The sequence below is a fragment of the Anomaloglossus baeobatrachus genome, unplaced genomic scaffold (assembly GCF_048569485.1).
Source record: "Anomaloglossus baeobatrachus isolate aAnoBae1 unplaced genomic scaffold, aAnoBae1.hap1 Scaffold_173, whole genome shotgun sequence".
NCBI classification, from domain to species: domain Eukaryota; kingdom Metazoa; phylum Chordata; class Amphibia; order Anura; family Aromobatidae; genus Anomaloglossus; species Anomaloglossus baeobatrachus.
Window position 1 is genome coordinate 194,753 of NW_027441943.1, and position 24,328 is coordinate 219,080.

Sequence of the window (24,328 nt, forward strand, 5' to 3'; positions counted from 1 at the left end):
CAGTTACAATCAAAGCATGGGTTACAAACAGGCATACACAGTTCCAGCAGTTACCTTGTTGCGTCTGGCCACAGGGGGGCGCTGTAGACCAGGTTTCCAGGAACTCCCTCACAGGTCTTTCCCAACCAGGCCCCCGAGCAGAAGAACGCTGGAAAATGGCCGAAGTAGGGTTATCAACCTGGGCAGATCCAGGTCCCCTCCTACCTTAGTGACCTCACAGGGAAGCACTGCCACTCCCCCTGCATGGATCAGAATTATCCAGCAAAGGGGATTTTGGCTATAACTTTGCCTGGGAGCGTCGTAGGCAGACGCCAATGCTCTCATTGTGACAGTTATGAATTTAGCTACAGAACGAGGGGACTCATGACCTGTCTGCCAGTTCCCCATTGGCTGATATCACGCCTGGGGCATTTCCCAATGTCCTGTTCCCATAAAAAGGGGGTGCCGGCATCGTCCACATGCGGAGACACCATTTTTATGGTTGCCATATTTATCGGAAATATGGCTTGCGAGATATGAACCATTTTTTACTGGAGTCGTTCTGTCTGGCTATTTCCATAGCCTTGCTAACTAGCTAGCAGCCCCCACTACAGGGTGACGGCAGGGAGTCATCCTGTGTCCATTGTCCCTAAGCCACCTAATTTCCATATCACAGGACATGGCCATGGATTTGTTGCTAAACCAGTTGTGTGAAGGGAAGGGGGTAGTGACACCAGGAGAGGGCTTCCTGACATGACTTGAATGTCATGATTTATCGTCATATCTCCGGATTTACCTCACAAGGGTGTTGTGTCATTACACCGCACCCCTCCTCATTACACCGCACCCTCCTCATTACAGAGAGGCACAGCACCGGAGTTACTTCATTGGTAGTTGGCTCTCAGCCTATACAGCTTGGAGTAGGACGACATGTATAAAAAGTATCATGTGACCACAATACTCATCTGCCTAATAATTCTGCACACAAGATATGTCCAGATTGACAAAATCAGTGCTGGAGGGATTATGTGGTGCCAGTGTCTCTGTCTGTCTCTTCCTCTCTGTCTTTCTGTCTGTCTTTGTCTGTCTCTCTCCGCTTCATACTCACCGATCACCGGCGTGTGCGGCTGTCGCACTGCTCCTGCAGCCTCCCCTTCTTCCTGACCCTCTCATTAGCCTCATAACATATTCACTGCATCCGCACATTAGGCTCATACATATTCACTCCTCCCCCATCTGTGATTGGTTGCAGTCAGACCCGCCCCCATGCTGAGTGACAGCTGTCTCACTGCAACCAAACACAGCCGCCAGTGGGCTTGTCTACATCGTACAGTACAATAAATAAATAATTTAAAAACACAGCATGCAGTCCCCCCCAATTTTGATAACCAGCCAAGATAAAGCCTCATAGCTGAGGGCTGGTATTTTCAGGCTGCGGAGACTCACATTATTGGGAGCCCCCAGCCTAAAAATATCAGCCAGCAGCCCCCTGGAATTTCCGCATCCATTAGATGCGACAGCCCCGGGACTTTACTGACTCTTCCCGATTACCCTGGTGCGGTGGCATTCGGGGTAATAAGGAGTTAGTGGCAGCTATGGGCTGTCATTAAGTCCTAGATTAGTAATGGCAGGTGTTTATGAGACACCCCCATTACTAATCTGTAAGTAAAAGTTAATAAACATAAACACCCCAAAAATCCTTTATTTGAAATGGAAGACAAAAAACACCACTTTATTAACTCCCAAACACCCCTCCAGTTCCGACGTAATTCACACGAGGTCCCACAACGCTTACAGCACTGCTACATTTGACACTCACAGCAAGCACCACAGAAGAAGACTGCCCGCTCTGAGCTCCACGCAGCAACTGAAGTGAGCCGTGCGATCAGCGGTGACGTCACTCAGGATAGCCGCGGCCACAGCTGGAGTCCTCCACCTGTGACAGGAAATCACGCGAGTGACTGAAGTGAGCAGCGTGATCAGCGGGACGTCACTCAGGATAGCCACGGCCACAGCTGGAGTCCTCCACCTGTGACAGGAAATCACCCGAGTGACTGAAGTGAGCAGCGTGATCAGCGGGACGTCACTCAGGATAGTCGCAGCCACAGCTGGAGTCCTTCACCTGTGACAGGAAATCACGCGAGTGACTGAAATGAGCAGCGTGATCAGCGGGACGTCACTCAGGATAGCCGCAGCCACAGCTGGAGTCCTCCACCTGTGACAGGAAATCACGCGAGTGACTGAAGTGAGCAGCGTGATCAGCGGGACGTCACTCAGGATAGCCGCGGCCACAGCTGGAGTCCTCCACCTGTGACAGGAAATCACCCGAGTGACTGAAGTGAGCAGCGTGATCAGCGGGACGTCACTCAGGATAGTCGCAGCCACAGCTGGAGTCCTTCACCTGTGACAGGAAATCACGCGAGTGACTGAAGTGAGCAGCGTGATCAGCGGGACGTCACTCAGGATAGCCGCAGCCACAGCTGGAGTCCTTCACCTGTGACAGGAAATCACGCGAGTGACTGAAGTGAGCAGCGCGATCAGCGGGACGTCACTCAGGATAGCCGCGGCCACAGCTGGAGTCCTTCACCTGTGACAGGAAATCACGCGAGTGACTGAAGTGAGCAGCGTGATCAGCGGGACGTCACTCAGGATAGCCGCAGCCACAGCTGGAGTCCTTCACCTGTGACAGGAAATCACGCGAGTGACTGAAGTGAGCAGCGTGATCAGTGGGACGTCACTCAGGATAGCCGCGGCCACAGCTGGAGTCCTTCACCTGTGACAGGAAATCACGCGAGTGACTGAAGTGAGCAGCGTGATCAGCGGGACGTCACTCAGGATAGCCGCGGCCACAGCTGGAGTCCTCCACCTGTGACAGGAAATCACCCGAGTGACTGAAGTGAGCAGCGTGATCAGCGGGACGTCACTCAGGATAGTCGCAGCCACAGCTGGAGTCCTTCACCTGTGACAGGAAATCACGCGAGTGACTGAAGTGAGCAGCGTGATCAGCGGGACGTCACTCAGGATAGCCGCAGCCACAGCTGGAGTCCTCCACCTGTGACAGGAAATCACGCGAGTGACTGAAGTGAGCAGCGTGATCAGCGGGACGTCACTCAGGATAGCCGCGGCCACAGCTGGAGTCCTCCACCTGTGACAGGAAATCACCCGAGTGACTGAAGTGAGCAGCGTGATCAGCGGGACGTCACTCAGGATAGTCGCAGCCACAGCTGGAGTCCTCCACCTGTGACAGGAAATCACGCGAGTGACTGAAGTGAGCAGCGTGATCAGCGGGACGTCACTCAGGATAGCCGCAGCCACAGCTGGAGTCCTTCACCTGTGACAGGAAATCACGCGAGTGACTGAAGTGAGCAGCGCGATCAGCGGGACGTCACTCAGGATAGCCGCGGCCACAGCTGGAGTCCTTCACCTGTGACAGGAAATCACCCGAGTGACTGAAGTGAGCAGCGTGATCAGCGGGACGTCACTCAGGATAGCTGCAGCCACAGCTGGAGTCCTTCACCTGTGACAGGAAATCACCCGAGTGACTGAAGTGAGCAGCGTGATCAGCGGGACATCACTCAGGATAGTCGCAGCCACAGCTGGAGTCCTTCACCTGTGACAGGAAATCACGCGAGTGACTGAAGTGAGCAGCGTGATCAGTGGGACGTCACTCAGGATAGCGGCGGCCACAGCTGGAGTCCTCCACCTGTGACAGGAAATCACGCGAGTGACTGAAGTGAGCAGCGTGATCAGCGGGACGTCACTCAGGATAGCCGCGGCCACAGCTGGAGTCCTCCACCTGTGACAGGAAATCACCCGAGTGACTGAAGTGAGCAGCGTGATCAGCGGGACGTCACTCAGGATAGTCGCAGCCACAGCTGGAGTCCTTCACCTGTGACAGGAAATCACGCGAGTGACTGAAGTGAGCAGCGTGATCAGCGGGACGTCACTCAGGATAGCCGCAGCCACAGCTGGAGTCCTCCACCTGTGACAGGAAATCACGCGAGTGACTGAAGTGAGCAGCGTGATCAGCGGGACGTCACTCAGGATAGCCGCGGCCACAGCTGGAGTCCTCCACCTGTGACAGGAAATCACCCGAGTGACTGAAGTGAGCAGCGTGATCAGCGGGACGTCACTCAGGATAGTCGCAGCCACAGCTGGAGTCCTTCACCTGTGACAGGAAATCACGCGAGTGACTGAAGTGAGCAGCGTGATCAGCGGGACGTCACTCAGGATAGCCGCAGCCACAGCTGGAGTCCTTCACCTGTGACAGGAAATCACGCGAGTGACTGAAGTGAGCAGCGCGATCAGCGGGACGTCACTCAGGATAGCCGCGGCCACAGCTGGAGTCCTTCACCTGTGACAGGAAATCACCCGAGTGACTGAAGTGAGCAGCGTGATCAGCGGGACGTCACTCAGGATAGCTGCAGCCACAGCTGGAGTCCTTCACCTGTGACAGGAAATCACCCGAGTGACTGAAGTGGGCAGCGTGATCAGCGGGACGTCACTCAGGATAGCCACAGCCACAGCTGGAGTACTTCACCTGTGACAGGAAATCACGCAAGTGACTGAAGTGGGCAGCGCGATCAGCGGGGACGTCACTCAGGATAGCCACAGCCACAGCTGGAGTCCTTCACCTGTGACAGGAAATCACCCGAGTGACTGAAGTGGGCAGCGCGATCAGCGGGGACGTCACTCAGGATAGCCACAGCTGGAGTACTTCACCTGTGACAGGAAATCACCTGAGTGACTGAAGTGAGCAGCGTGATCAGCGGGACGTCACTCAGGATAGTCGCAGCCACAGCTGGAGTCCTTCACCTGTGACAGGAAATCACGCGAGTGACTGAAGTGAGCAGCGTGATCAGCGGGACGTCACTCAGGATAGCCGCGGCCACAGCTGGAGTCCTTCACCTGTGACAGGAAATCACCCGAGTGACTGAAGTGAGGAGCGCGATCAGCGGGGACGTCACTCAGGATAGCTGCAGCCACAGCTGGAGTACTTCACCTGTGACAGGAAATCACGCGAGTGACTGAAGTGAGCAGCGTGATCAGCGGTGACGTCACTCAGGATAGCCGCGGCCACAGCTGGAGTCCTTCACCTGTGACAGGAAATCACGCGAGTGACTGAAGTGAGCAGCGCGATCAGCGGGACGTCACTCAGGATAGCCGCAGCCACAGCTGGAGTCCTCCACCTGTGACAGGAAATCACGTGAGTGACTGAAGTGAGCAGCGTGATCAGCGGGACGTCACTCAGGATAGCCGCAGCCACAGCTGGAGTCCTTCACCTGTGACAGGAAATCACGTGAGTGACTGAAGTGAGCAGCGTGATCAGCGGTGACGTCACTCAGATGATTTGTAGTCACAGCTTGAGTCCTTCACCTGTGACCGCAAATCAGGCTGTGACTGAAGTGAGCCGCAGCTGGAGGACTCACATGAGTGACTGCACCGCCGATTGTGCGGCTCACTTCAGTAGCGGCTTGAACTTCACAGCAGCGAACCCGGGATGTCACTGCTGCGACATACGCCATACTGCGGGACCCGTAGCTGTGACGTCAGGGGTTCACCCCAGTTCATCATGATCGTTGCGGCTCTCCACACTCACAGCAGGCAGCCATGCTGTATGACCGCTTGTTGTGACAGGACACTGACGTAGCAGAGCTGGATGCATCCTGAGACCTCATGTGGATTACATTGGACCTGGAGGGGTGTTTGGGGGTTACTAAAGTGGTGAAAGAGGGGGCTTTTATTTTATTTCAAATAAAGGATTTTTTGGGTGATTGTGTTTATTTACTTTCACTTACAGATTGGTGATGGGCGGTGTCTCAGACGCCTAACATCACTAACCTTGGGCTTAGTGACAGCTATGGGCTGCCATTAACCCCTTATTACCCAGATTGCCACCACACTAGGGCAATCGGGAAGCGCTTGGTTCAGTGCCAGAATTGGCGCATCTTATGGATGCACCATTTCTAGGGCAGCTGTGGACTGCTATTTTTAGGCTGGAAAGGGCGAAATAACGATGGCCCACCCTAATAATATCAGCTCCGAGCTGTCTGCTGTATGTTGGCTGGTTTAAGAAAAAAAAAAAAAGTGTGGGACCCCTTCTATATTTCATAACCAGCCAAGGTACATGAGACAGGTGAGGGGGGGCAGCCTGCCGCTGCTGCTGTTCCTGTGCTGGATCTAAAAAATGGGGGGACACATCATGTCAATCCCCCCCCAAAAATTGAAAAATCATTTTACCAAGCGAGCTCTTCCCATGTAGAGTGTGAGGTAAATCCGGAGATATGACGATAAATCATGATATTCAAGTTATGTCAGGAAGCCCTCTCCTGGTGTCACCCCCCCTTTCCTTCACACAACTTGTTTAGCAACCCATCCCATGGCCATCTCCTGTGATATGGAAATTAGGTGATGTGGGAACAAAGGACACAGGATGACTCCCTGCCGTCACCCTGTAACAAGAGTTGTATCTCATTATAAGGCTCTAGAACTAGCCAGACAGAACGACTCCAGTAAAAAATGGTTCATATCTCGCAAGCCATATTTCCGATAAATACGGCAACCATAAAAATGGTGTTTTCGCATGCGGACGATGCTGGCACACCTTTTTTTATGGGAGCGGGAGCTTGGGAAATACCCCAGGCGTGATATCAGCCAATGTGGAACTAGTAGACAAGTCATGAAACCTCTCATTCTGTAGCTAAATTCATAACTGTCACAATGAGAGCATTGGCGTCCGCCTACGACGCTCCCAGGCCAAGTTATGGCCATATTCCATGTTGTGGATTTTGTCCATAACTCCAGCCAGGGGTGGAGCAGTGCTCCCTCTGAGGTCACGAAGGTAGGAGGGGACCTGGATTTGCCCAGGTTGATAACCCTACTTCGGCCATTTTCCAGTGTTCTTTCGCTGGGGGTCACGTGCAGGAAACATCTGTGGGAGTTCCTAGAAACCTGGTCTACAGCGCCCCCCTGTGGCCAGACGCACAAGGTAACTGATTGAATTGCATACCTGTTTGTAAACCATGCTTTATCTGTAACTGTACTCTGACATATGTATATTCTGTAGATTCCCTATTGTATATATTGTAGTTTCTAGTGTGCTTTAGGCTGATTAAATTATATAATTAATCTTGGGCTGTTCTGTTATCTCGATCTTGAATCCCACGTCTGTGTGTTCGGCTAATAGTTACCGTGAAGCGGTTGGTGGCAGCGAGTTGTGCCAAGGATTATTGTGGGGAGGCCAGTGAGATTCGGGGAGATTTTATATATTCCGCCCGCGGAGGTCGGGGGAATATATACCCTACTCTCACCGGGGACCCTTCAATAATCGGCATAAGTAGTATAGCGGCCTCCTTGCTTATTGTCGGGCAATTCCATAATTGGCCTGACTATAAGAGGGGCGCTAGAGAGCGCGTCACGTGCTCTGTCTGTCGGTCGGGAGGTATAAAGGAGGGGTGACCCCCACTTGTTACCCCCCGATTGTGACGTACTGGTAGCCAGCGCGGGGGATTTCTGAGTGACCCCCCCGGTGGTTTGTGACATATTGGTGGCAAGCGGTGGGATCGAGATAATAGTGTGTGTGAGTGTGAGACCCATACTCCCAGACACTAAAGACTGCCTGCAGCAGCTGTGGCTGCTGGGGTCTTCAGACTAGCTCAACACTAGAGTGTCAGAGTGCAGATACTGTAAGGTGTGTGGAGGCATCAGGTGTCAGTTCTGTGTCAGTGACCAAAGTCTGCAAGAATGGCTGAGAGCACCAGGAGCAAAGCTAAAGAAATTGCCGATGCTCAGGCCAGAGACGATGAGGAGGTTGTCCACGAGCCCTCCAAGAGCCCGACGCCAGAGAACAGCTCTGCAGAGGACATCGCACAACCTGGCACTGCTGGACAAAATGAGGAGGAGCTCGCCCAAGGGTCCTCAACGAGCCAGATGCCAGCCCTCCGCTCTGCAATGGACAGTGAATCACCAGGCTCCGCAGCGGGCCGCAGATCACCACGTGCCATTCCACCGAGCCTGGGAGGCTCGGATAGCCTTCTTCAAATGGCTATGGCCCTTCTCCAGGCTGGAGACCAGGAGGGCTACAAGGAACTCCTGGAAGAGCGCAGGGCAGAGCGGCAGGCAGCGCGTGAAGAGCGCCAGGCAGAGCGTGAGGCTGCGGAGCGACGGCAACAGGCAGACCGTGACCACCAGCTGCAGCTAGCTCAGCTCCGGCCCTCATCAGCCACACGTGACCTTCAAGACACCAAACTTCCAAAGGTCCGTGTTGAGGACTTCCCAGTGCTGGAGAAGGATGGAGACTTGGACTCTTTCTTGACTGCTTTTGAACGGACTTGCTTGCAGCACCATCTGGACAAGGACCAGTGGGCCAAATACCTGACCCCCCGTTTAAGGGGTAAGGCCCTGGAAATCCTTGGGGACTTGCCTGCCGAGGCAGATCAGAGCTACGACACTGTCACAAACCACCGGGGGGGTCACTCAGAAATCCCCCGCGCTGGCTACCAGTACGTCACAATCGGGGGGTAACAAGTGGGGGTCACCCCTCCTTTATACCTCCCGACCGACAGACAGAGCACGTGATGCGCTCTCTAGCGCCCCTCTTATAGTCAGGCCAATTATGGAATTGCCCGACAATAAGCAAGGAGGCCGCTATACTACTTATGCCGATTATTGGAGGGTCCCCGGTGAGAGTAGGGTATATATTCCCCCGACCTCCGCGGGCGGAATATATAATATCTTCCCGAATCTTACTGGCCTCCCCACAATAATCCTTGGCACAATTCGCTGCCACCAACCGATTTACGGTAACTATTAGCCGAACACACAGACGTGGGATTCAAGATCGAGATAACAGAACAGCCCAAGATTAATTATATAATTTAATCAGCCTAAAGCACACTAGAAACTACAATATATACAATAGGGAATCTACAGAATATACATATGTCAGAGTACAGTTACAGATAAAGCATGGTCTACAACAGGTATGCAATTCAATCAGTTACCTTGTGCGTCTGGCCACAGGGGGGCGCTGTAGACCAGGTTTCTAGGAACTCCCGCAGATGTTTCCTGCACGTGACCCCCAGCGAAAGAACGCTGGAAAATGGCCGAAGTAGGGTTATCAACCTGGGCAAATCCAGGTCCCCTCCTACCTTAGTGACCTCACAGGGAGCACTGCTCCACCCCTGGCTTGAGTTATGGACAATCCACAACATGGAATATGGGCCATAACTTTGCCTGGGAGCGTCGTAGGCGGACGCCAATGCTCTCATTGTGACAGTTATGAATTTAGCTACAGAACGAGGGGACTCATGACCTGTCTGCCAGTTCCCCATTGGCTGATATCACGCCTGGGGCATTTCCCAATGTCCTGCTCCCATAAAAAGGGTGTGCCGGCATCGTCCGCATGCGGAGACACCATTTTTATGGTTGCCATATTTATCGGAAATATGGCTTGCGAGATATGAACCATTTTTTACTGGAGTCGTTCTGTCTGCTAGTTCCATAGCCTTGCTAATGAGATACAACTCTTGTTACAGGGTGACGGCAGGGAGTCATCCTGTGTCCATTGTTCCCACACCACCTCATCTCCATATCACAGGAGATGGCCATGGGATTTGTTGCTAAACCAGTTGTGTGAAGGAAAGGGGGGGTGACACCAGGAGAGGGCTTCCTGACATACTTGAATATCATGATTTATCGTCATATCTCCGGATTTACCTCACACCTCCCCCCTTTTGAGGGCGCTAGGGGGCAGCACACTCCGGTGTTCCCCCGTGCGCCCGTCCGCGACCTCTCCTTGTCGGGACAGCCCGTCTGCGTTACCGTGGTCACGGCCCCTTTTGTGGCGAATGGTGAAGTTGTATTGCTGGAGCGCAAGGCTCCATCGCAACAATCGCCCATTCGTCCCAGAGACGGTGTGCAACCAGCTGAGGGGATTGTGGTCCGTCTCCACGATGAAGTGGCGCCCGTATAGATAGGGTTGCAGACGCTGCAGGGCCCACACTATGGCCAGGCACTCCTTCTCCATTGTGGAATAGGCCACTTCCCTCGGTAACAGCTTCCGGCTCAGGTACAAGACTGGGTGCTCTTGGCTCGCAGAGTCCACCTGGCTGAGCACCGCACCGAGGCCGAAGTCACTGGCGTCGGTCTGTACTACAAACGGCCGCGTGAAGTCGGCTGCCTGTAGCACGGGCGGGCTGGACAGGGCGTCCTTTAGGGCCCGGAAGGCTGTCTCGCAGTCCATTGTCCAATCGACTGCAGAGGGCAGCTTCTTCTTGGTGAGGTCCGTCAAGGGCTTTGCCAGGCTACTATAGCATGGAACAAACCTCCTATAGTACCCAGCGGTCCCCAAGAAGGACATCACCTGCTTCTTGGTCCTGGGGGTGGGCCAGGATGCGATGGCTTCCACTTTCTCAGGCTCGGGCTTCAGTGTTCTCCCACCTACCCGGTGACCGAGGTACTGGACCTCGCTCATGGCCAGCTGACACTTTCCCGGCTTGATGGTCAAACCTGCCCGGTGGATCCGCCTGAGCACCTGTGCTAGATGCTCTAGGTGGTCCTCCCAGGTGGGACTGAAGACGGCAATGTCATCCAGGTACGCGGCCGCGTACCCTTCAAGTCCCTTGAGCAGGGTGTTGACCATCCGCTGGAAAGTGGCAGGGGCATTCCTCATCCCGAATGGCATCACCGCGGACTCGTACAGTCCAAATGGGGTAATAAAGGCAGAGCGTTCCCTGGCCTTGCGAGTCAGGGGGATCTGCCAATATCCCCGGCTCAGGTCCATGATGGTCAGGTACTGAGCCCCGGCCAACTGATCGAGCAGGTCATCGATGCGTGGCATTGGGTACGCATCGGCGACCGTGACCGCATTGAGCCCCCTGTAGTCCACGCAGAACCGAGTGGTTCGGTCCTTCTTAGGGACGAGGACTACAGGCGAGGCCCAAGCGCTGTTGGATGCCTGGATCACCCCCAGCTTCAGCATCTCGTCAATCTCCTGGCGCATGTGTTGCTGCACCTCCAGGGAGACCCGATATGCTGAACGCCGGATCGGGGGATGATCCCCAGTGTCCACGTGATGGACAGCCAAGTCAGTCCTTCCGGGCTGGTTGGTAAACAACCCCCGGAAGGGGAGGAGGGTGGCCCACAGCTGGGACCGTTGGTCTTCCAAGAGCTGGTGGCCAACCTCCACATCCTCAATGGATCCGCCTGCCCTAACCTGGGCTAGCATATCCAAGAGGGTTTCCGCTTCTCCCTCCTCGGGCAGGTTGCACACGGGGAGCGCACATGCCTCCCGCTCATGATGTGCCTTCATCATGTTCACATGGAAGGGCTTCCGCCTTCCACGGGCAGGGTCCAGGGTGACCAGGTACGTTACAGGGTTGAGCTGCTGGTACACGAGGTATGGGCCTTCCCAGGCTGCCTGAAGCTTGTCCTGTGGTACGGGGACCAGTACCCACACCTTTTGACCCACTTGGTAGGTCCTCTCACAAGCGTTCTGGTCGTACCAACGCTTCTGATCGGCCTGAGCTTGAGCCATATTGTCGGGTACCAGTTGCGTCAAGGCCTGCATTTTGTCCCGGAAGCGCATGACATACTCGATAACCGACACTCCAGGGGTGGCCAAATCCCCTTCCCAAGCCTCTTTCACCAGAGCCAGGGGGCCCCGCACACGTCGCCCGTACAGGAGCTCAAACGGTGAGAATCCTGTTGAGGCCTGTGGAACCTCCCGGTAAGCAAATAACAGGTGTGGGAGATACCGCTCCCAGTCACGCCCATGGGAGTCGACCAACATCTTAAGCATCTGCTTTAAGGTGCCATTGAACCGCTCGCACAGGCCATTAGTCTGTGGATGGTACGGGCTGGCCACCAGATGTCGCACCTGGACTTGCTTACAGAGGGCCTCCATCAGCTGGGACATGAATTGGGTCCCCCGGTCAGTGAGCATTTCCTGGGGAAAACCCACTCGGGAGAAAATCTCCAGCAATGCGGTGGCCACCTTGTCAGCCCGAATGGACGACAAGGCCACTGCTTCTGGGTACCGGGTGGCATAGTCCACTACCGTCAGTAGGAAGCGTTTCCCGGAGCTGCTGGGGATGGCCAGCGGGCCGACCAGATCCACAGCCACCCTCCTGAAAGGCTCATCGATGATTGGCAGAGATACTAGTGGGGCTTTGGGGCGTGGCCCCGCCTTCCCCACTCTCTGACAGGTTTCACACGAACGGCAGTAGGCAGCCACATCGGCCCACATTTTTGGCCAGTAGAAATGCTGGTTTAACCTGGCCTTGGTCTTAGCGATCCCTAGGTGTCCGGCCATCGGAATCTCATGTGCGTTCCGCAACAACTCCGTCCGGAACGGATAGGGTACCACCAACTGTCGGTCCCTGGGCCACGCCTCCGGTGAACCCTGCTGGACCGTGGCCCGGTACAGCCGTTCTTGGTCCCAGACCACTCGCTCCGGGTCCGAGTCCGAGGGAGGCTGTGCCGCCTGCTCCTTAAGAGCTTTCCGGCTGTCGTCAGCTTCTAACGCTGCCTGAAACCCCTGACTAGATGTGGCCAGAATCGACGAGACTGTCACATCTTCAGTCAGTACCCCGGGGCCTGTGTCCTGGCCTCCACCTGACTCGGCTGCCACTTGGTCAGAAGGGGAAGAGCTATCGGACCTCCGGGAGGCCCCTTGGCTTCCAGCACTCCCACTGCGGGTGACAGCGGCCACAGCCGCTGCGACCGTGGGTCGTGCCTGCTCCTCCTCCGTTCCTGCCCAAGTCGCCGGTTCAGGCAGACCTACCTGGCTTCCTGACACCCCGGTTGTGGGGGAACCATGCACCGAGATCTTACCTGGGAGCACTTCCGCTCCTGGACCGGCCCCAATCTCACCTGCCTGTTCCCCTCCTGCAGCAACAGAACCCCGCTGTGAAATCTCTGGGGACCCCACATTTGCTGTGGTAGCCCCCACCCCACACACTGGTCCTCCCCCTGCAGCACCCTGCTCTCTGCTTATCCCTGCAGAGGGCAACAGATCCCAGCTCACAGGCTGGTTACTTGTAGAGGCATTGTCACACCTTTCTCTGACCCCCTCCCCTGTCACAGCTGCAGCTGAGTGTGTGTCTATGGTGTCTATGCAAGCAGAAAAATCAGAGTTCACTCCCTCCTCCCTTACATCATTCATAGATAACACATTAACATTGTTAGGAGTCATGTCAGTACGGGCTGAAGGTTCAGCCCTTGGGGGGGGCCCAAACTGGGAGGTTATCTGCCCCAAATCTGTCCCAAGTAGCACGTTTGCAGGGATCCGATCAGTTACCCCCACCTCCCTCACCCCCCGCCCTGCGCCCCAGTCCACATAAATGTCAGCAACAGGCAGCGCCGGGTCAGTGCCTCCAATCCCGGAAACAGCGAGGGTTTTTCCAGGGATCAAGTCTTGGGGGGACACCATCTCAGGCCGCACCAGAGTCACCTCCGAGGCGCTGTCTCGCAGTCCTATGGTCACAGACCGGCCGACGGTGACAGGTTGGAAGCTGTCCAGGGACCTACCACCACCCCCACCCACACAATACACCTTGGGCGGCCCTTGGGACGGGGACGGAGCCGGGGCCTTGGGACGCTGAGGGCACATGGCCTTGAAGTGTCCCGGTAGGTTGCACTGGTGGCACCGTCTTGGTTCCGCCACGGGCCTGGAGAGGGGAGTTGAGGGGGACACCCCCTGCAGTCTAGGGGCAGGTGGGGCAGTCGCAGAATTCATCTTACCCCCTCTCCAGGTGCTGCTGGTGGCCGCTCTCCTGGCCTCAGGGGCCCGGTTGTTGGTGTAGTCATCGGCAAGGGCAGCTGTAGCCGTGGACCCCTTTGGCTTCTGGTCTCGGATGAACTGGCGGAGATCCTCAGGGCAGTTCCACAAGAGTTGCTCCGTGATGAACAAGTCCAGGATCTCCGGTCCGGTGGAAAGCTGCAGGCCTTGGGTCCAGTGGTCGGCAGCTCGGGCAAGTGCCCGCCTGTGGTCAGCCCAGGAGTCCTTTGGTCCCTTCTGTAGGCTCCGGAACTTCTTGCGGTAGGACTCCGGGGTGAGGTTGTACTGTTGGATCAGGGCCCGCTTGATGGTGTCGTAGCCCTGATCTGCCTCAGCAGGCAAGTCCCCAAGGACATCCAGGGCCTTACCCCTTAAACGGGGGGTCAGGTATTTGGCCCACTGGTCCTTGTCCAGATGGTGCTGCAAGCAAGTCCGTTCAAAAGCAGTCAAGAAAGAGTCCAAGTCTCCATCCTTCTCCAGCACTGGGAAGTCCTCAACACGGACCTTTGGAAGTTTGGTGTCTCGAAGGTCACATGTGGCTGATGAGGGCCGGAGCTGAGCTAGCTGCAGCTGGTAGTCACGGTCTGCCTGTCGCTCTCGCTCTTCACGCGCTGCCTGCCGCTCTCGCTCCGCAGCCTGACGCTCTGCGTGCCGCTCCGCAGCCTCAGCGTCACGCGCTGCCTGCCGCTCTGCCCTGCGCTCTGCCAGGAGTTCCTTGTAGCCCTTCTGGTCTCCAGCCTGGAGAAGGGCCATAGCCATTTGAAGAAGGCTATCCGAGCCTCCCAGGCTCGGTGGAATGGCACGTGGTGATCTGCGGCACGCTGCAGAGCTAGGCGATTCACTGTCCCTTTCAGAGCGGAGGGCTGGCATCTGGCTCGTTGAGGAACCTTGGGTGAGCTCCTCCTCATCTTGTCCAGCAGTGCCAGGTTGCGCAATGTCCTCGGCAGAACGGTTTTCTGGCGTCGAGCTCCTGGAGGACTCGTGGGCAACCTCCTCATTGCTGTCCACAGCACCGTCCTCCCTCTCTTCGGCTCCTGCCTTAGCATTGGCCAGTTGCATAGCTCTGCTCCTGGTGCCATCAGCCATTCTTGCAGACTTTTGGTCACTGACACAGAACTGACACCTGATGCCTCCACACACCTTACAGTATCTGCACTCTGACACTCTAGTGTTGAGCTAGTCTGAAGACCCCAGCAGCCACAGCTGCTGCAGGCAGTCTTTAGTGTCTGGGAGTATGGGTCTCACACTCACACACACTATTATCTCGATCCCACCGCTATGCCACCAATATGTCACAAACCACCGGGGGGGTCACTCAGAAATCCCCCGCGCTGGCTACCAGTACGTCACAATCGGGGGGTAACAAGTGGGGGTCACCCCTCCTTTATACCTCCCGACCGACAGACAGAGCACGTGATGCGCTCTCTAGCGCCCCTCTTATAGTCAGGCCAATTATGGAATTGCCCGACAATAAGCAAGGAGGCCGCTATACTACTTATGCCGATTATTGGAGGGTCCCCGGTGAGAGTAGGGTATATATTCCCCCGACCTCCGCGGGCGGAATATATAATATCTTCCCGAATCTTACTGGCCTCCCCACAATAATCCTTGGCACAATTCGCTGCCACCAACCGATTTACGGTAACTATTAGCCGAACACACAGACGTGGGATTCAAGATCGAGATAACAGAACAGCCCAAGATTAATTATATAATTTAATCAGCCTAAAGCACACTAGAAACTACAATATATACAATAGGGAATCTACAGAATATACATATGTCAGAGTACAGTTACAGATAAAGCATGGTCTACAACAGGTATGCAATTCAATCAGTTACCTTGTGCGTCTGGCCACAGGGGGGCGCTGTAGACCAGGTTTCTAGGAACTCCCGCAGATGTTTCCTGCACGTGACCCCCAGCGAAAGAACGCTGGAAAATGGCCGAAGTAGGGTTATCAACCTGGGCAAATCCAGGTCCCCTCCTACCTTAGTGACCTCACAGGGAGCACTGCTCCACCCCTGGCTTGAGTTATGGACAATCCACAACATGGAATATGGGCCATAACTTTGCCTGGGAGCGTCGTAGGCGGACGCCAATGCTCTCATTGTGACAGTTATGAATTTAGCTACAGAACGAGGGGACTCATGACCTGTCTGCCAGTTCCCCATTGGCTGATATCACGCCTGGGGCATTTCCCAATGTCCTGCTCCCATAAAAAGGGTGTGCCGGCATCGTCCGCATGCGGAGACACCATTTTTATGGTTGCCATATTTATCGGAAATATGGCTTGCGAGATATGAACCATTTTTTACTGGAGTCGTTCTGTCTGCTAGTTCCATAGCCTTGCTAATGAGATACAACTCTTGTTACAGGGTGACGGCAGGGAGTCATCCTGTGTCCATTGTTCCCACACCACCTCATCTCCATATCACAGGAGATGGCCATGGGATTTGTTGCTAAACCAGTTGTGTGAAGGAAAGGGGGGGTGACACCAGGAGAGGGCTTCCTGACATACTTGAATATCATGATTTATCGTCATATCTCCGGATTTACCTCACAGACACCATCAAGCGGGCCCTGATCCAACAGTACAACCTCACTCCAGAGTCCTACCGCAAGAAGTTCTGGAGCCTACAGAAGGGACCAAAGGACTCCTGGGCTGACCACAGGCGGGCACTTGCCCGAGCTGCCGACCACTGGACCCAAGGCCTGCAGCTTTCCACCGGACCGGAGATCCTGGACTTGTTCATCACGGAGCAACTCTTGTGGAACTGCCCTGAGGATCTCCGCCAGTTCATCCGAGACCAGAAGCCAAAGGGGTCCACGGCTACAGCTGCCCTGGCCGATGACTACACCAACAATCGGGCTCCTGAAGCCAGGAGAGCAGCCACCAGCAGCACCTGGAGAGGGGGTAAGATGAATTCTGCGACTGCCCCACCTGCCCCTAGACTGCAGGGGGTGTCCCCCTCAACTCCCCTCTCCAGGCCCGTGGCAGAACCAAGACGGTGCCACCAGTGCAACCTACCTGGACACTTCAAGGCCATGTGCCCTCAGCGTCCCAAGGCCCCGGCTCCGTCCCCGTCCCAAGGGCCGCCCAAGGTGTATTGTGTGGGTGGGGGTGGTGGTAGGTCCCTGGACAGCTTCCAACCTGTCACCGTCGGCCGGTCTGTGACCATAGGACTGCGAGACAGCGCCTCGGAGGTGACTCTGGTGCGGCCTGAGATGGTGTCCCCCCAAGACTTGATCCCTGGAAAAACCCTCGCTGTCTCCGGGATTGGAGGCATTGACCCGGCGCTGCCTGTTGCTGACATTTATGTGGACTGGGGCGCAGGGCGAGGGGTGAGGGAGGTGGGGGTAACTGATCGGATCCCCGCAAACGTGCTACTTGGGACAGATTTGGGGCAGATAACCTCCCAGTTTGGGCCCCAACCAAGGGCTGAACCTTCAGCCAGTACTGACATGCCTCCGGACAATGTTAATGTGTTATCTATGAATGATGTAAGGGAGGAGGGAGTGAACTCTGATATTTCTGCTTGCACAGACACCATAGACACACACACAGCTGCAGCTGTGACAGGGGAGGGGGTCAGAGAAAGGTGTGACAATGCCTCTACAAGTAATCAGCCTGTGAGCTGGGATCTGCTGCCCTCTGCAGGGATAAGCAGAGAGCAGGGTGCTGCAGGGGGAGGACCAGTGTGTGGGGTGGGGGCTACCACAGCAAATGTGGGGTCCCCAGAGATTTCACAGCGGGGTTCTGTTGCTGCAGGAGGGGAACAGGCAGGTGAGATTGGGGCCGGTCCAGGAGCGGAAGTGCTCCCAGGTAAGATCTCGGTGCATGGTTCCCCCACAACCGGGGTGTCAGGAAGCCAGGTAGGTCTGCCTGAACCGGCGACTTGGTCAGGAACGGAGGAGGAGCAGGCACGACCCACGGTCGCAGCGGCTGTGGCCGCTGTCACCCGCAGTGGGAGTGCTGGAAGCCAAGGGGCCTCCCGGAGGTCCGATAGCTCTTCCCCTTCTGACCAAGTGGCAGCCGAGTCAGGTGGAGGCCAGGACACAGGTCCCGGGGTACTGACCGAAGATGTGACAGTCTCGTCGATTCTGGCCACATCTAGTCAGGGGTTTCAGGCAGCGTTAGAAGCTGACGACAGCCTGAAAGCTCTTAAGGAGCAGGCGGCCCAGCCTCCCTCGGACTCGGACCCGGAGCGAGTGGTCTGGGACCAAGGACGGCTGTACCGGGCCACGGTCCAGCAGGGTTCACCGGAGGCGTGGCCCAGGGACCGACAGTTGGTGGTACCCTATCCGTTCCGGACGGAGTTGTTGCGGATCGCACATGAGATTCCGATGGCCGGACACCTAGGGATCGCTAAGACCAAGGCCAGGTTAAACCAGCATTTCTACTGGCCAAAAATGGGGGCCGATGTGGCTGCCTACTGCCGTTCGTGTGAAACCTGTCAGAGAGTGGGGAAGGCGGGGCCACACCCCAAAGCCCCACTAGTATCTCTGCCAATCATCGATGAGCCTTTCAGGAGGGTGGCTGTGGATCTGGTCGGCCCGCTGGCCATCCCCAGCAGCTCCGGGAAACGCTTCATACTGACGGTAGTGGACTATGCCACCCGGTACCCAGAAGCAGTGGCCTTGTCGTCCATTCGGGCTGACAAGGTGGCCACCGCATTGCTGGAGATTTTCTCCCGAGTGGGTTTTCCCCAGGAAATGCTCACTGACCGGGGGACCCAATTCATGTCCCAGCTGATGGAGGCCCTCTGTAAGCAGGTCCAGGTGCGACATCTGGTGGCCAGCCCGTACCATCCACAGACTAATGGCCTGTGCGAGCGGTTCAATGGCACCTTAAAGCAGATGCTTAAGATGTTGGTCGACTCCCATGGGCGTGACTGGGAGCGGTATCTCCCACACCTGTTATTTGCTTACCGGGAGGTTCCACAGGCCTCAACAGGATTCTCACCGTTTGAGCTCCTGTACGGGCGACGTGTGCGGGGCCCCCTGGCTCTGGTGAAAGAGGCTTGGGAAGGGGATTTGGCCACCCCTGGAGTGTCGGTTATCGAGTATGTCATGCGCTTCCGGGACAAAATGCAGGCCTTGACGCAACTGGTACACGACAATATGGCTCAAGCCCAGGCCGATCAGAAGCGTTGGTACGACCAGAACGCTTGTGAGAGGACCTACCAAGTGGGTCAAAAGGTGTGGGTACTGGTCCCCGTACCACAGGACAAGCTTCAGGCAGCCTGGGAAGGCCCATACCTCGTGTACCAGCAGCTCAACCCTGTGACGTACCTGGTCACCCTGGACCCTGCCCGTGGAAGGCGGAAGCCCTTCCATGTGAACATGATGAAGGCACATCATGAGCGGGAGGCATGTGCGCTCCCCGTGTGCAACCTGCCCGAGGAGGGAGAAGCGGAAACCCTCTTGGATATGCTAGCCCAGGTTAGGGCAGGCGGATCCATTGAGGATGTGGAGGTTGGCCACCAGCTCTTGGAGGACCAACGGTCCCAGCTGTGGGCCACCCTACACCCCTTCCGGGGGTTGTTTACCAACCAGCCCGGAAGGACTGACTTGGCTGTCCATCACGTGGACACTGGGGATCATCCCCCGATCCGGCGTTCAGCATATCGGGTCTCCCTGGAGGTGCAGCAACACATGCGCCAGGAGATTGACGAGATGCTGAAGCTGGGGGTGATCCAGGCATCCAACAGCGCTTGGGCCTCGCCTGTAGTCCTCGTCCCTAAGAAGGACCGAACCACTCGGTTCTGCGTGGACTACAGGGGGCTCAATGCTGTCACGGTCGCCGATGCGTACCCAATGCCACGCATCGATGACCTGCTCGATCAGTTGGCCGGGGCTCAGTACCTGACCATCATGGACCTGAGCCGGGGATATTGGCAGATCCCCCTGACTCGCAAGGCCAGGGAACGCTCTGCCTTTATTACCCCATTTGGACTGTACGAGTCCACGGTGATGCCATTCGGGATGAGGAATGCCCCTGCCACTTTCCAGCGGATGGTCAACACCCTGCTCAAGGGACTTGAAGGGTACGCGGCCGCGTACCTGGATGACATTGCTGTCTTCAGTCCCACCTGGGAAGATCACCTAGAGCATCTAGCACAGGTGCTCAGGCGGGTCCACCGGGCAGGTTTGACCATCAAGCCGGGCAAGTGTCAGCTGGCCATGAGCGAGGTCCAGTACCTCGGTCACCGGGTAGGCGGGGGAACACTGAAGCCCGAGCCTGAGAAAGTGGAGGCCATCGCATCCTGGCCCACCCCCAGGACCAAGAAGCAGGTGATGTCCTTCTTGGGGACCGCTGGGTACTATAGGAGGTTTGTTCCATGCTATAGTAGCCTGGCAAAGCCCCTGACGGACCTCACCAAGAAGAAGCTGCCCTCTGCAGTCGATTGGACAATGGACTGCGAGACAGCCTTCCGGGCCCTAAAGGACGCCCTGTCCAGCCCGCCCGTGCTACAGGCAGCCGACTTCACGCGGCCGTTTGTAGTACAGACCGACGCCAGTGACTTCGGCCTCGGTGCGGTGCTCAGCCAGGTGGACTCTGCGAGCCAAGAGCACCCAGTCTTGTACCTGAGCAGGAAGCTGTTACCGAGGGAAGTGGCCTATTCCACAATGGAGAAGGAGTGCCTGGCCATAGTGTGGGCCCTGCAGCGTCTGCAACCCTATCTATACGGGCGCCACTTCATCGTGGAGACGGACCACAACCCCCTCAGCTGGTTGCACACCGTCTCTGGGACGAATGGGCGATTGTTGCGATGGAGCCTTGCGCTCCAGCAATACAACTTCACCATTCGCCACAAAAGGGGCCGTGACCACGGTAACGCAGACGGGCTGTCCCGACAAGGAGAGGTCGCGGACGGGCGCACGGGGGAACACCGGAGTGTGCTGCCCCCTAGCGCCCTCAAAAGGGGGGAGGTGTGAGGTAAATCCGGAGATATGACGATAAATCATGATATTCAAGTTATGTCAGGAAGCCCTCTCCTGGTGTCACCCCCCCTTTCCTTCACACAACTTGTTTAGCAACCCATCCCATGGCCATCTCCTGTGATATGGAAATTAGGTGATGTGGGAACAAAGGACACAGGATGACTCCCTGCCGTCACCCTGTAACAAGAGTTGTATCTCATTATAAGGCTCTGGAACTAGCCAGACAGAACGACTCCAGTAAAAAATGGTTCATATCTCGCAAGCCATATTTCCGATAAATATGGCAACCATAAAAATGGTGTTTTCGCATGCGGACGATGCTGGCACACCTTTTTTATGGGAGCGGGAGCTTGGGAAATACCCCAGGCGTGATATCAGCCAATGTGGAACTAGTAGACAAGTCATGAAACCTCTCATTCTGTAGCTAAATTCATAACTGTCACAATGAGAGCATTGGCGTCCGCCTACGACGCTCCCAGGCCAAGTTATGGCCATATTCCATGTTGTGGATTTTGTCCATAACTCCAGCCAGGGGTGGAGCAGTGCTCCCTCTGAGGTCACGAAGGTAGGAGGGGACCTGGATTTGCCCAGGTTGATAACCCTACTTCGGCCATTTTCCAGTGTTCTTTCGCTGGGGGTCACGTGCAGGAAACATCTGTGGGAGTTCCTAGAAACCTGGTCTACAGCGCCCCCCTGTGGCCAGACGCACAAGGTAACTGATTGAATTGCATACCTGTTTGTAAACCATGCTTGATCTGTAACTGTACTCTGACCTATGTATATTCTGTAGATTCCCTATTGTATATATTGTAGTTTCTAGTGTGCTTTAGGCTGATTAAATTATATAATTAATCTTGGGCTGTTCTGTTATCTCGATCTTGAATCCCACGTCTGTGTGTTCGGCTAATAGTTACCGTGAAGCGGTTGGTGGCAGCGAGTTGTGCCAAGGATTATTGTGGGGAGGCCAGTGAGATTCGGGAAGATATTATATATTCCGCCCGCGGAGGTCGGGGGAATATATACCCTACTCTCACCGGGGACCCTTCAATAATCGGCATAAGTAGTATAGCGGCCTCCTTGCTTATTGTCGGGCAATTCCATAATTGGCCTGACTATAAGAGGGGCGCTAGAGAGCGCGTCACGTGCTCTGTCTGTCGGTCGGGAGGTATAAAGGAGGGGTGACCCCCACTTGTTACCCCCCGATTGTGACGTACTGGTAGCCAGCGCGGGGGATTTCTGAGTGACCCCCCCGGTGGTTTGTGACATAGAGCTATTGTTCTTTCTTATTGTCTGTCTTCCAGCTTTTCTTTCCATCCTTTCTATCCATTATTTTATCATATTTTGTTTCTCCTTTAAAAAACGCAATACCAAAACCGCATGAAAACCGCACCTACATTACAAGCGGGTGTTTTACATTTCCAGGCTCTCTGATACGGTGCAGAAACTACCGCCAGGCTGTCAGGTTGTGAATGAGCACAGAGAGGTTTCCATTCATTCACAGCAAGCAGAGATCCTGCAGTACTGAGAGGAAATCTGAGAGAAAGGAGAGGGCGAGTCTGTGCTGTGGCGGATCCGATATTCACACACTGTCCGCTAGTGGCGCGTAATATCTGTCGCTTCGTCTACAGGGGGAGGTGGGGTCACACAGGTGTCTGGTCGGGGGGGGTCACACAGGTGTCTGGTCGGGGGGGGGTCACACAGGTGTCTAGTCGGGGGGGTCACACAGGTGTCTGGTCGGGGGGGTCACACAGGTGTCTGGTCGGGAGGGGGTCACACAGGTGTCTGGTCGGGGGGGTCACACAGGTGTCTAGTCGGCGGGGGTCACACAGGTGTCTGGTCAGGAAGGGGGGGTCATACAGGTGTCCAGTCGGGGGGGTCACACAGGTGTCTGGTCGGGGGGGGTCACACAGGTGTCTGGTTGGGGGGGTCACACAGGTGTCTAGTGTTGGGGAGGTCACACAGGTGTCTGGTCGGGAAGGGGGGTCACACAGGTGTCTGGGCGGGAAGGGGGGTCACACAGGTGTCTGGTCGGGAAGGGGGGGTCACACAGGTGTCTGGTCGGGGGGGGTCACACAGGTGTCTAGTGTTGGGGTGGTCACACAGGTGTCTGGTCGTGGGGGTCACACAGGTGTCTAGTGTTGGGGTGGTCACACAGGTGTCTGGTCGAGGGGGGGGTCACACAGGTGTCTAGTGTTGGGGTGGTCACACAGGTGTCTGGTCGGGGGGGGTCACACAGGTGTCTAGTGTTGGGGTGGTCACACAGGTGTCTGGTCGGGGGGGGTCACACAGGTGTCTGGTCGTGGGAGGGTCACACAGGTGTCTAGTGTTGGGGGGGTCACACAAGTGTCTAGTGTTGGGGTGGTCACACAGGTGTCTGGTCACGGGGGGTCACACAGGTGTCTAGTGTTGGGGTGGTCACACAGGTGTCTGGTCACGGGGGTCACACAGGTGTCTAGTGTTGGGGTGGTCACACAGGTGTCTGGTCGCGGGGGGGTCACACAGGTGTCTGGTCGGGGAGGGGTCACTCAGGTGTCTAGTGTTGGGGTGGTCACACAGGTGTCTAGTGTTGGGGCGGTCACACAGGTGCCTGGTCGGGAAGGGGGGTCACACAGGTGTCTGGTTAGGGGGGTCACATTTCTGGCGGTGTGGGGTCAGGGGTCATACAGGTGTCTTGTCGGGGTCACACTTCTGGCCGTGCGTGGCTGGGGTACACAGAGCATAGTCCGGTGAGGAGCGGTTACCCTGACAGAGGCCTCCGGTCTGGATGACGTATCCGGGGTCACAGGCACAGTGCTGAACTCCCTGCGCGGTGGAGCATCGGGCCGGACGCTGCGGCGAGGACGATGTGTTGGTCAAAGATGTCAGCTCTGTGGATAGAGAAAACTTGACAGTAAAACATCGTGGACCCTCTACCCCATAAACAGCTTACATCTGTAACTCCAGGGGACGGTGCAGAGCCCCCAAACCCAGAGACAGGGGGCAGTGGAGCGCAGGACTCCAAAACCTGGGAATGGGCAGAACCTGGGGGGGGGGGCAGTGTGGATCGCAGGGTCCCACCAGAACCCGGGGACTGGGGGTGGCAGTGTGGATCGCAGGGTCCCAGGACCCAGGGATGGTGCAGAGTGTGAGGTTGCAGAACCGGGAGGCAGTAGGAGCGCAGGGTCCCAGAGCCCGGGGGGTAGTGTGGAGCGTAGTGACCAGAACCCATGGTTGGTTCAGAGCTCATGGTCTTCTGTACTGGGTGCGGGGTCCCGGGGGCCTGTACTGGGTGCGGGGTCCCGTGGCCGACTGGGCCTACACTGGGCGCGGGGTCCCGTGGCCGACTGGGCCTACACTGGGCGCGGGGTCCCGTGGGAGACTGGGCCTACACTGGGCGCGGGGTCCTGTGGGCGACTGGGCCTACACTGGGCGCGGGGTCACGTGGCCTACTGGGCCTACACTGGGCGCAAGGTCCTGGGGGCAGGCGGGCCTGTGTTGGGTGCGGGGTCCCGGGGGCGGCTTGGTCTGTGCTGGGCGCGGAGTCTAGGTCATCTCTCTGCAGTATGAAACAAGTGATAGATTCCTCTGCTTCCGGCAGAGGGTGCCGGTTATTCTCATTAATTTGGATGCTTGGGCTGGAGGTG

At 56.2% G+C, this 24,328-nt stretch overlaps 1 protein-coding gene across 1 annotated transcript in view; it reads right to left on the reverse strand.

Moving 5' to 3' along the window:
- The window catches only part of LOC142260728 (fibulin-7-like), a 57,896-nt gene that overhangs the window by 24,315 nt on the left and 9,253 nt on the right, over nucleotides 1-24,328 (reverse strand). Inside the window, exon 5 of the mRNA XM_075332066.1 lies at nucleotides 23,447-23,572. Within this exon, the coding sequence (XP_075188181.1) occupies nucleotides 23,447-23,572 (126 nt within the window). The remainder of the gene's footprint in view (nucleotides 1-23,446; nucleotides 23,573-24,328) is intronic.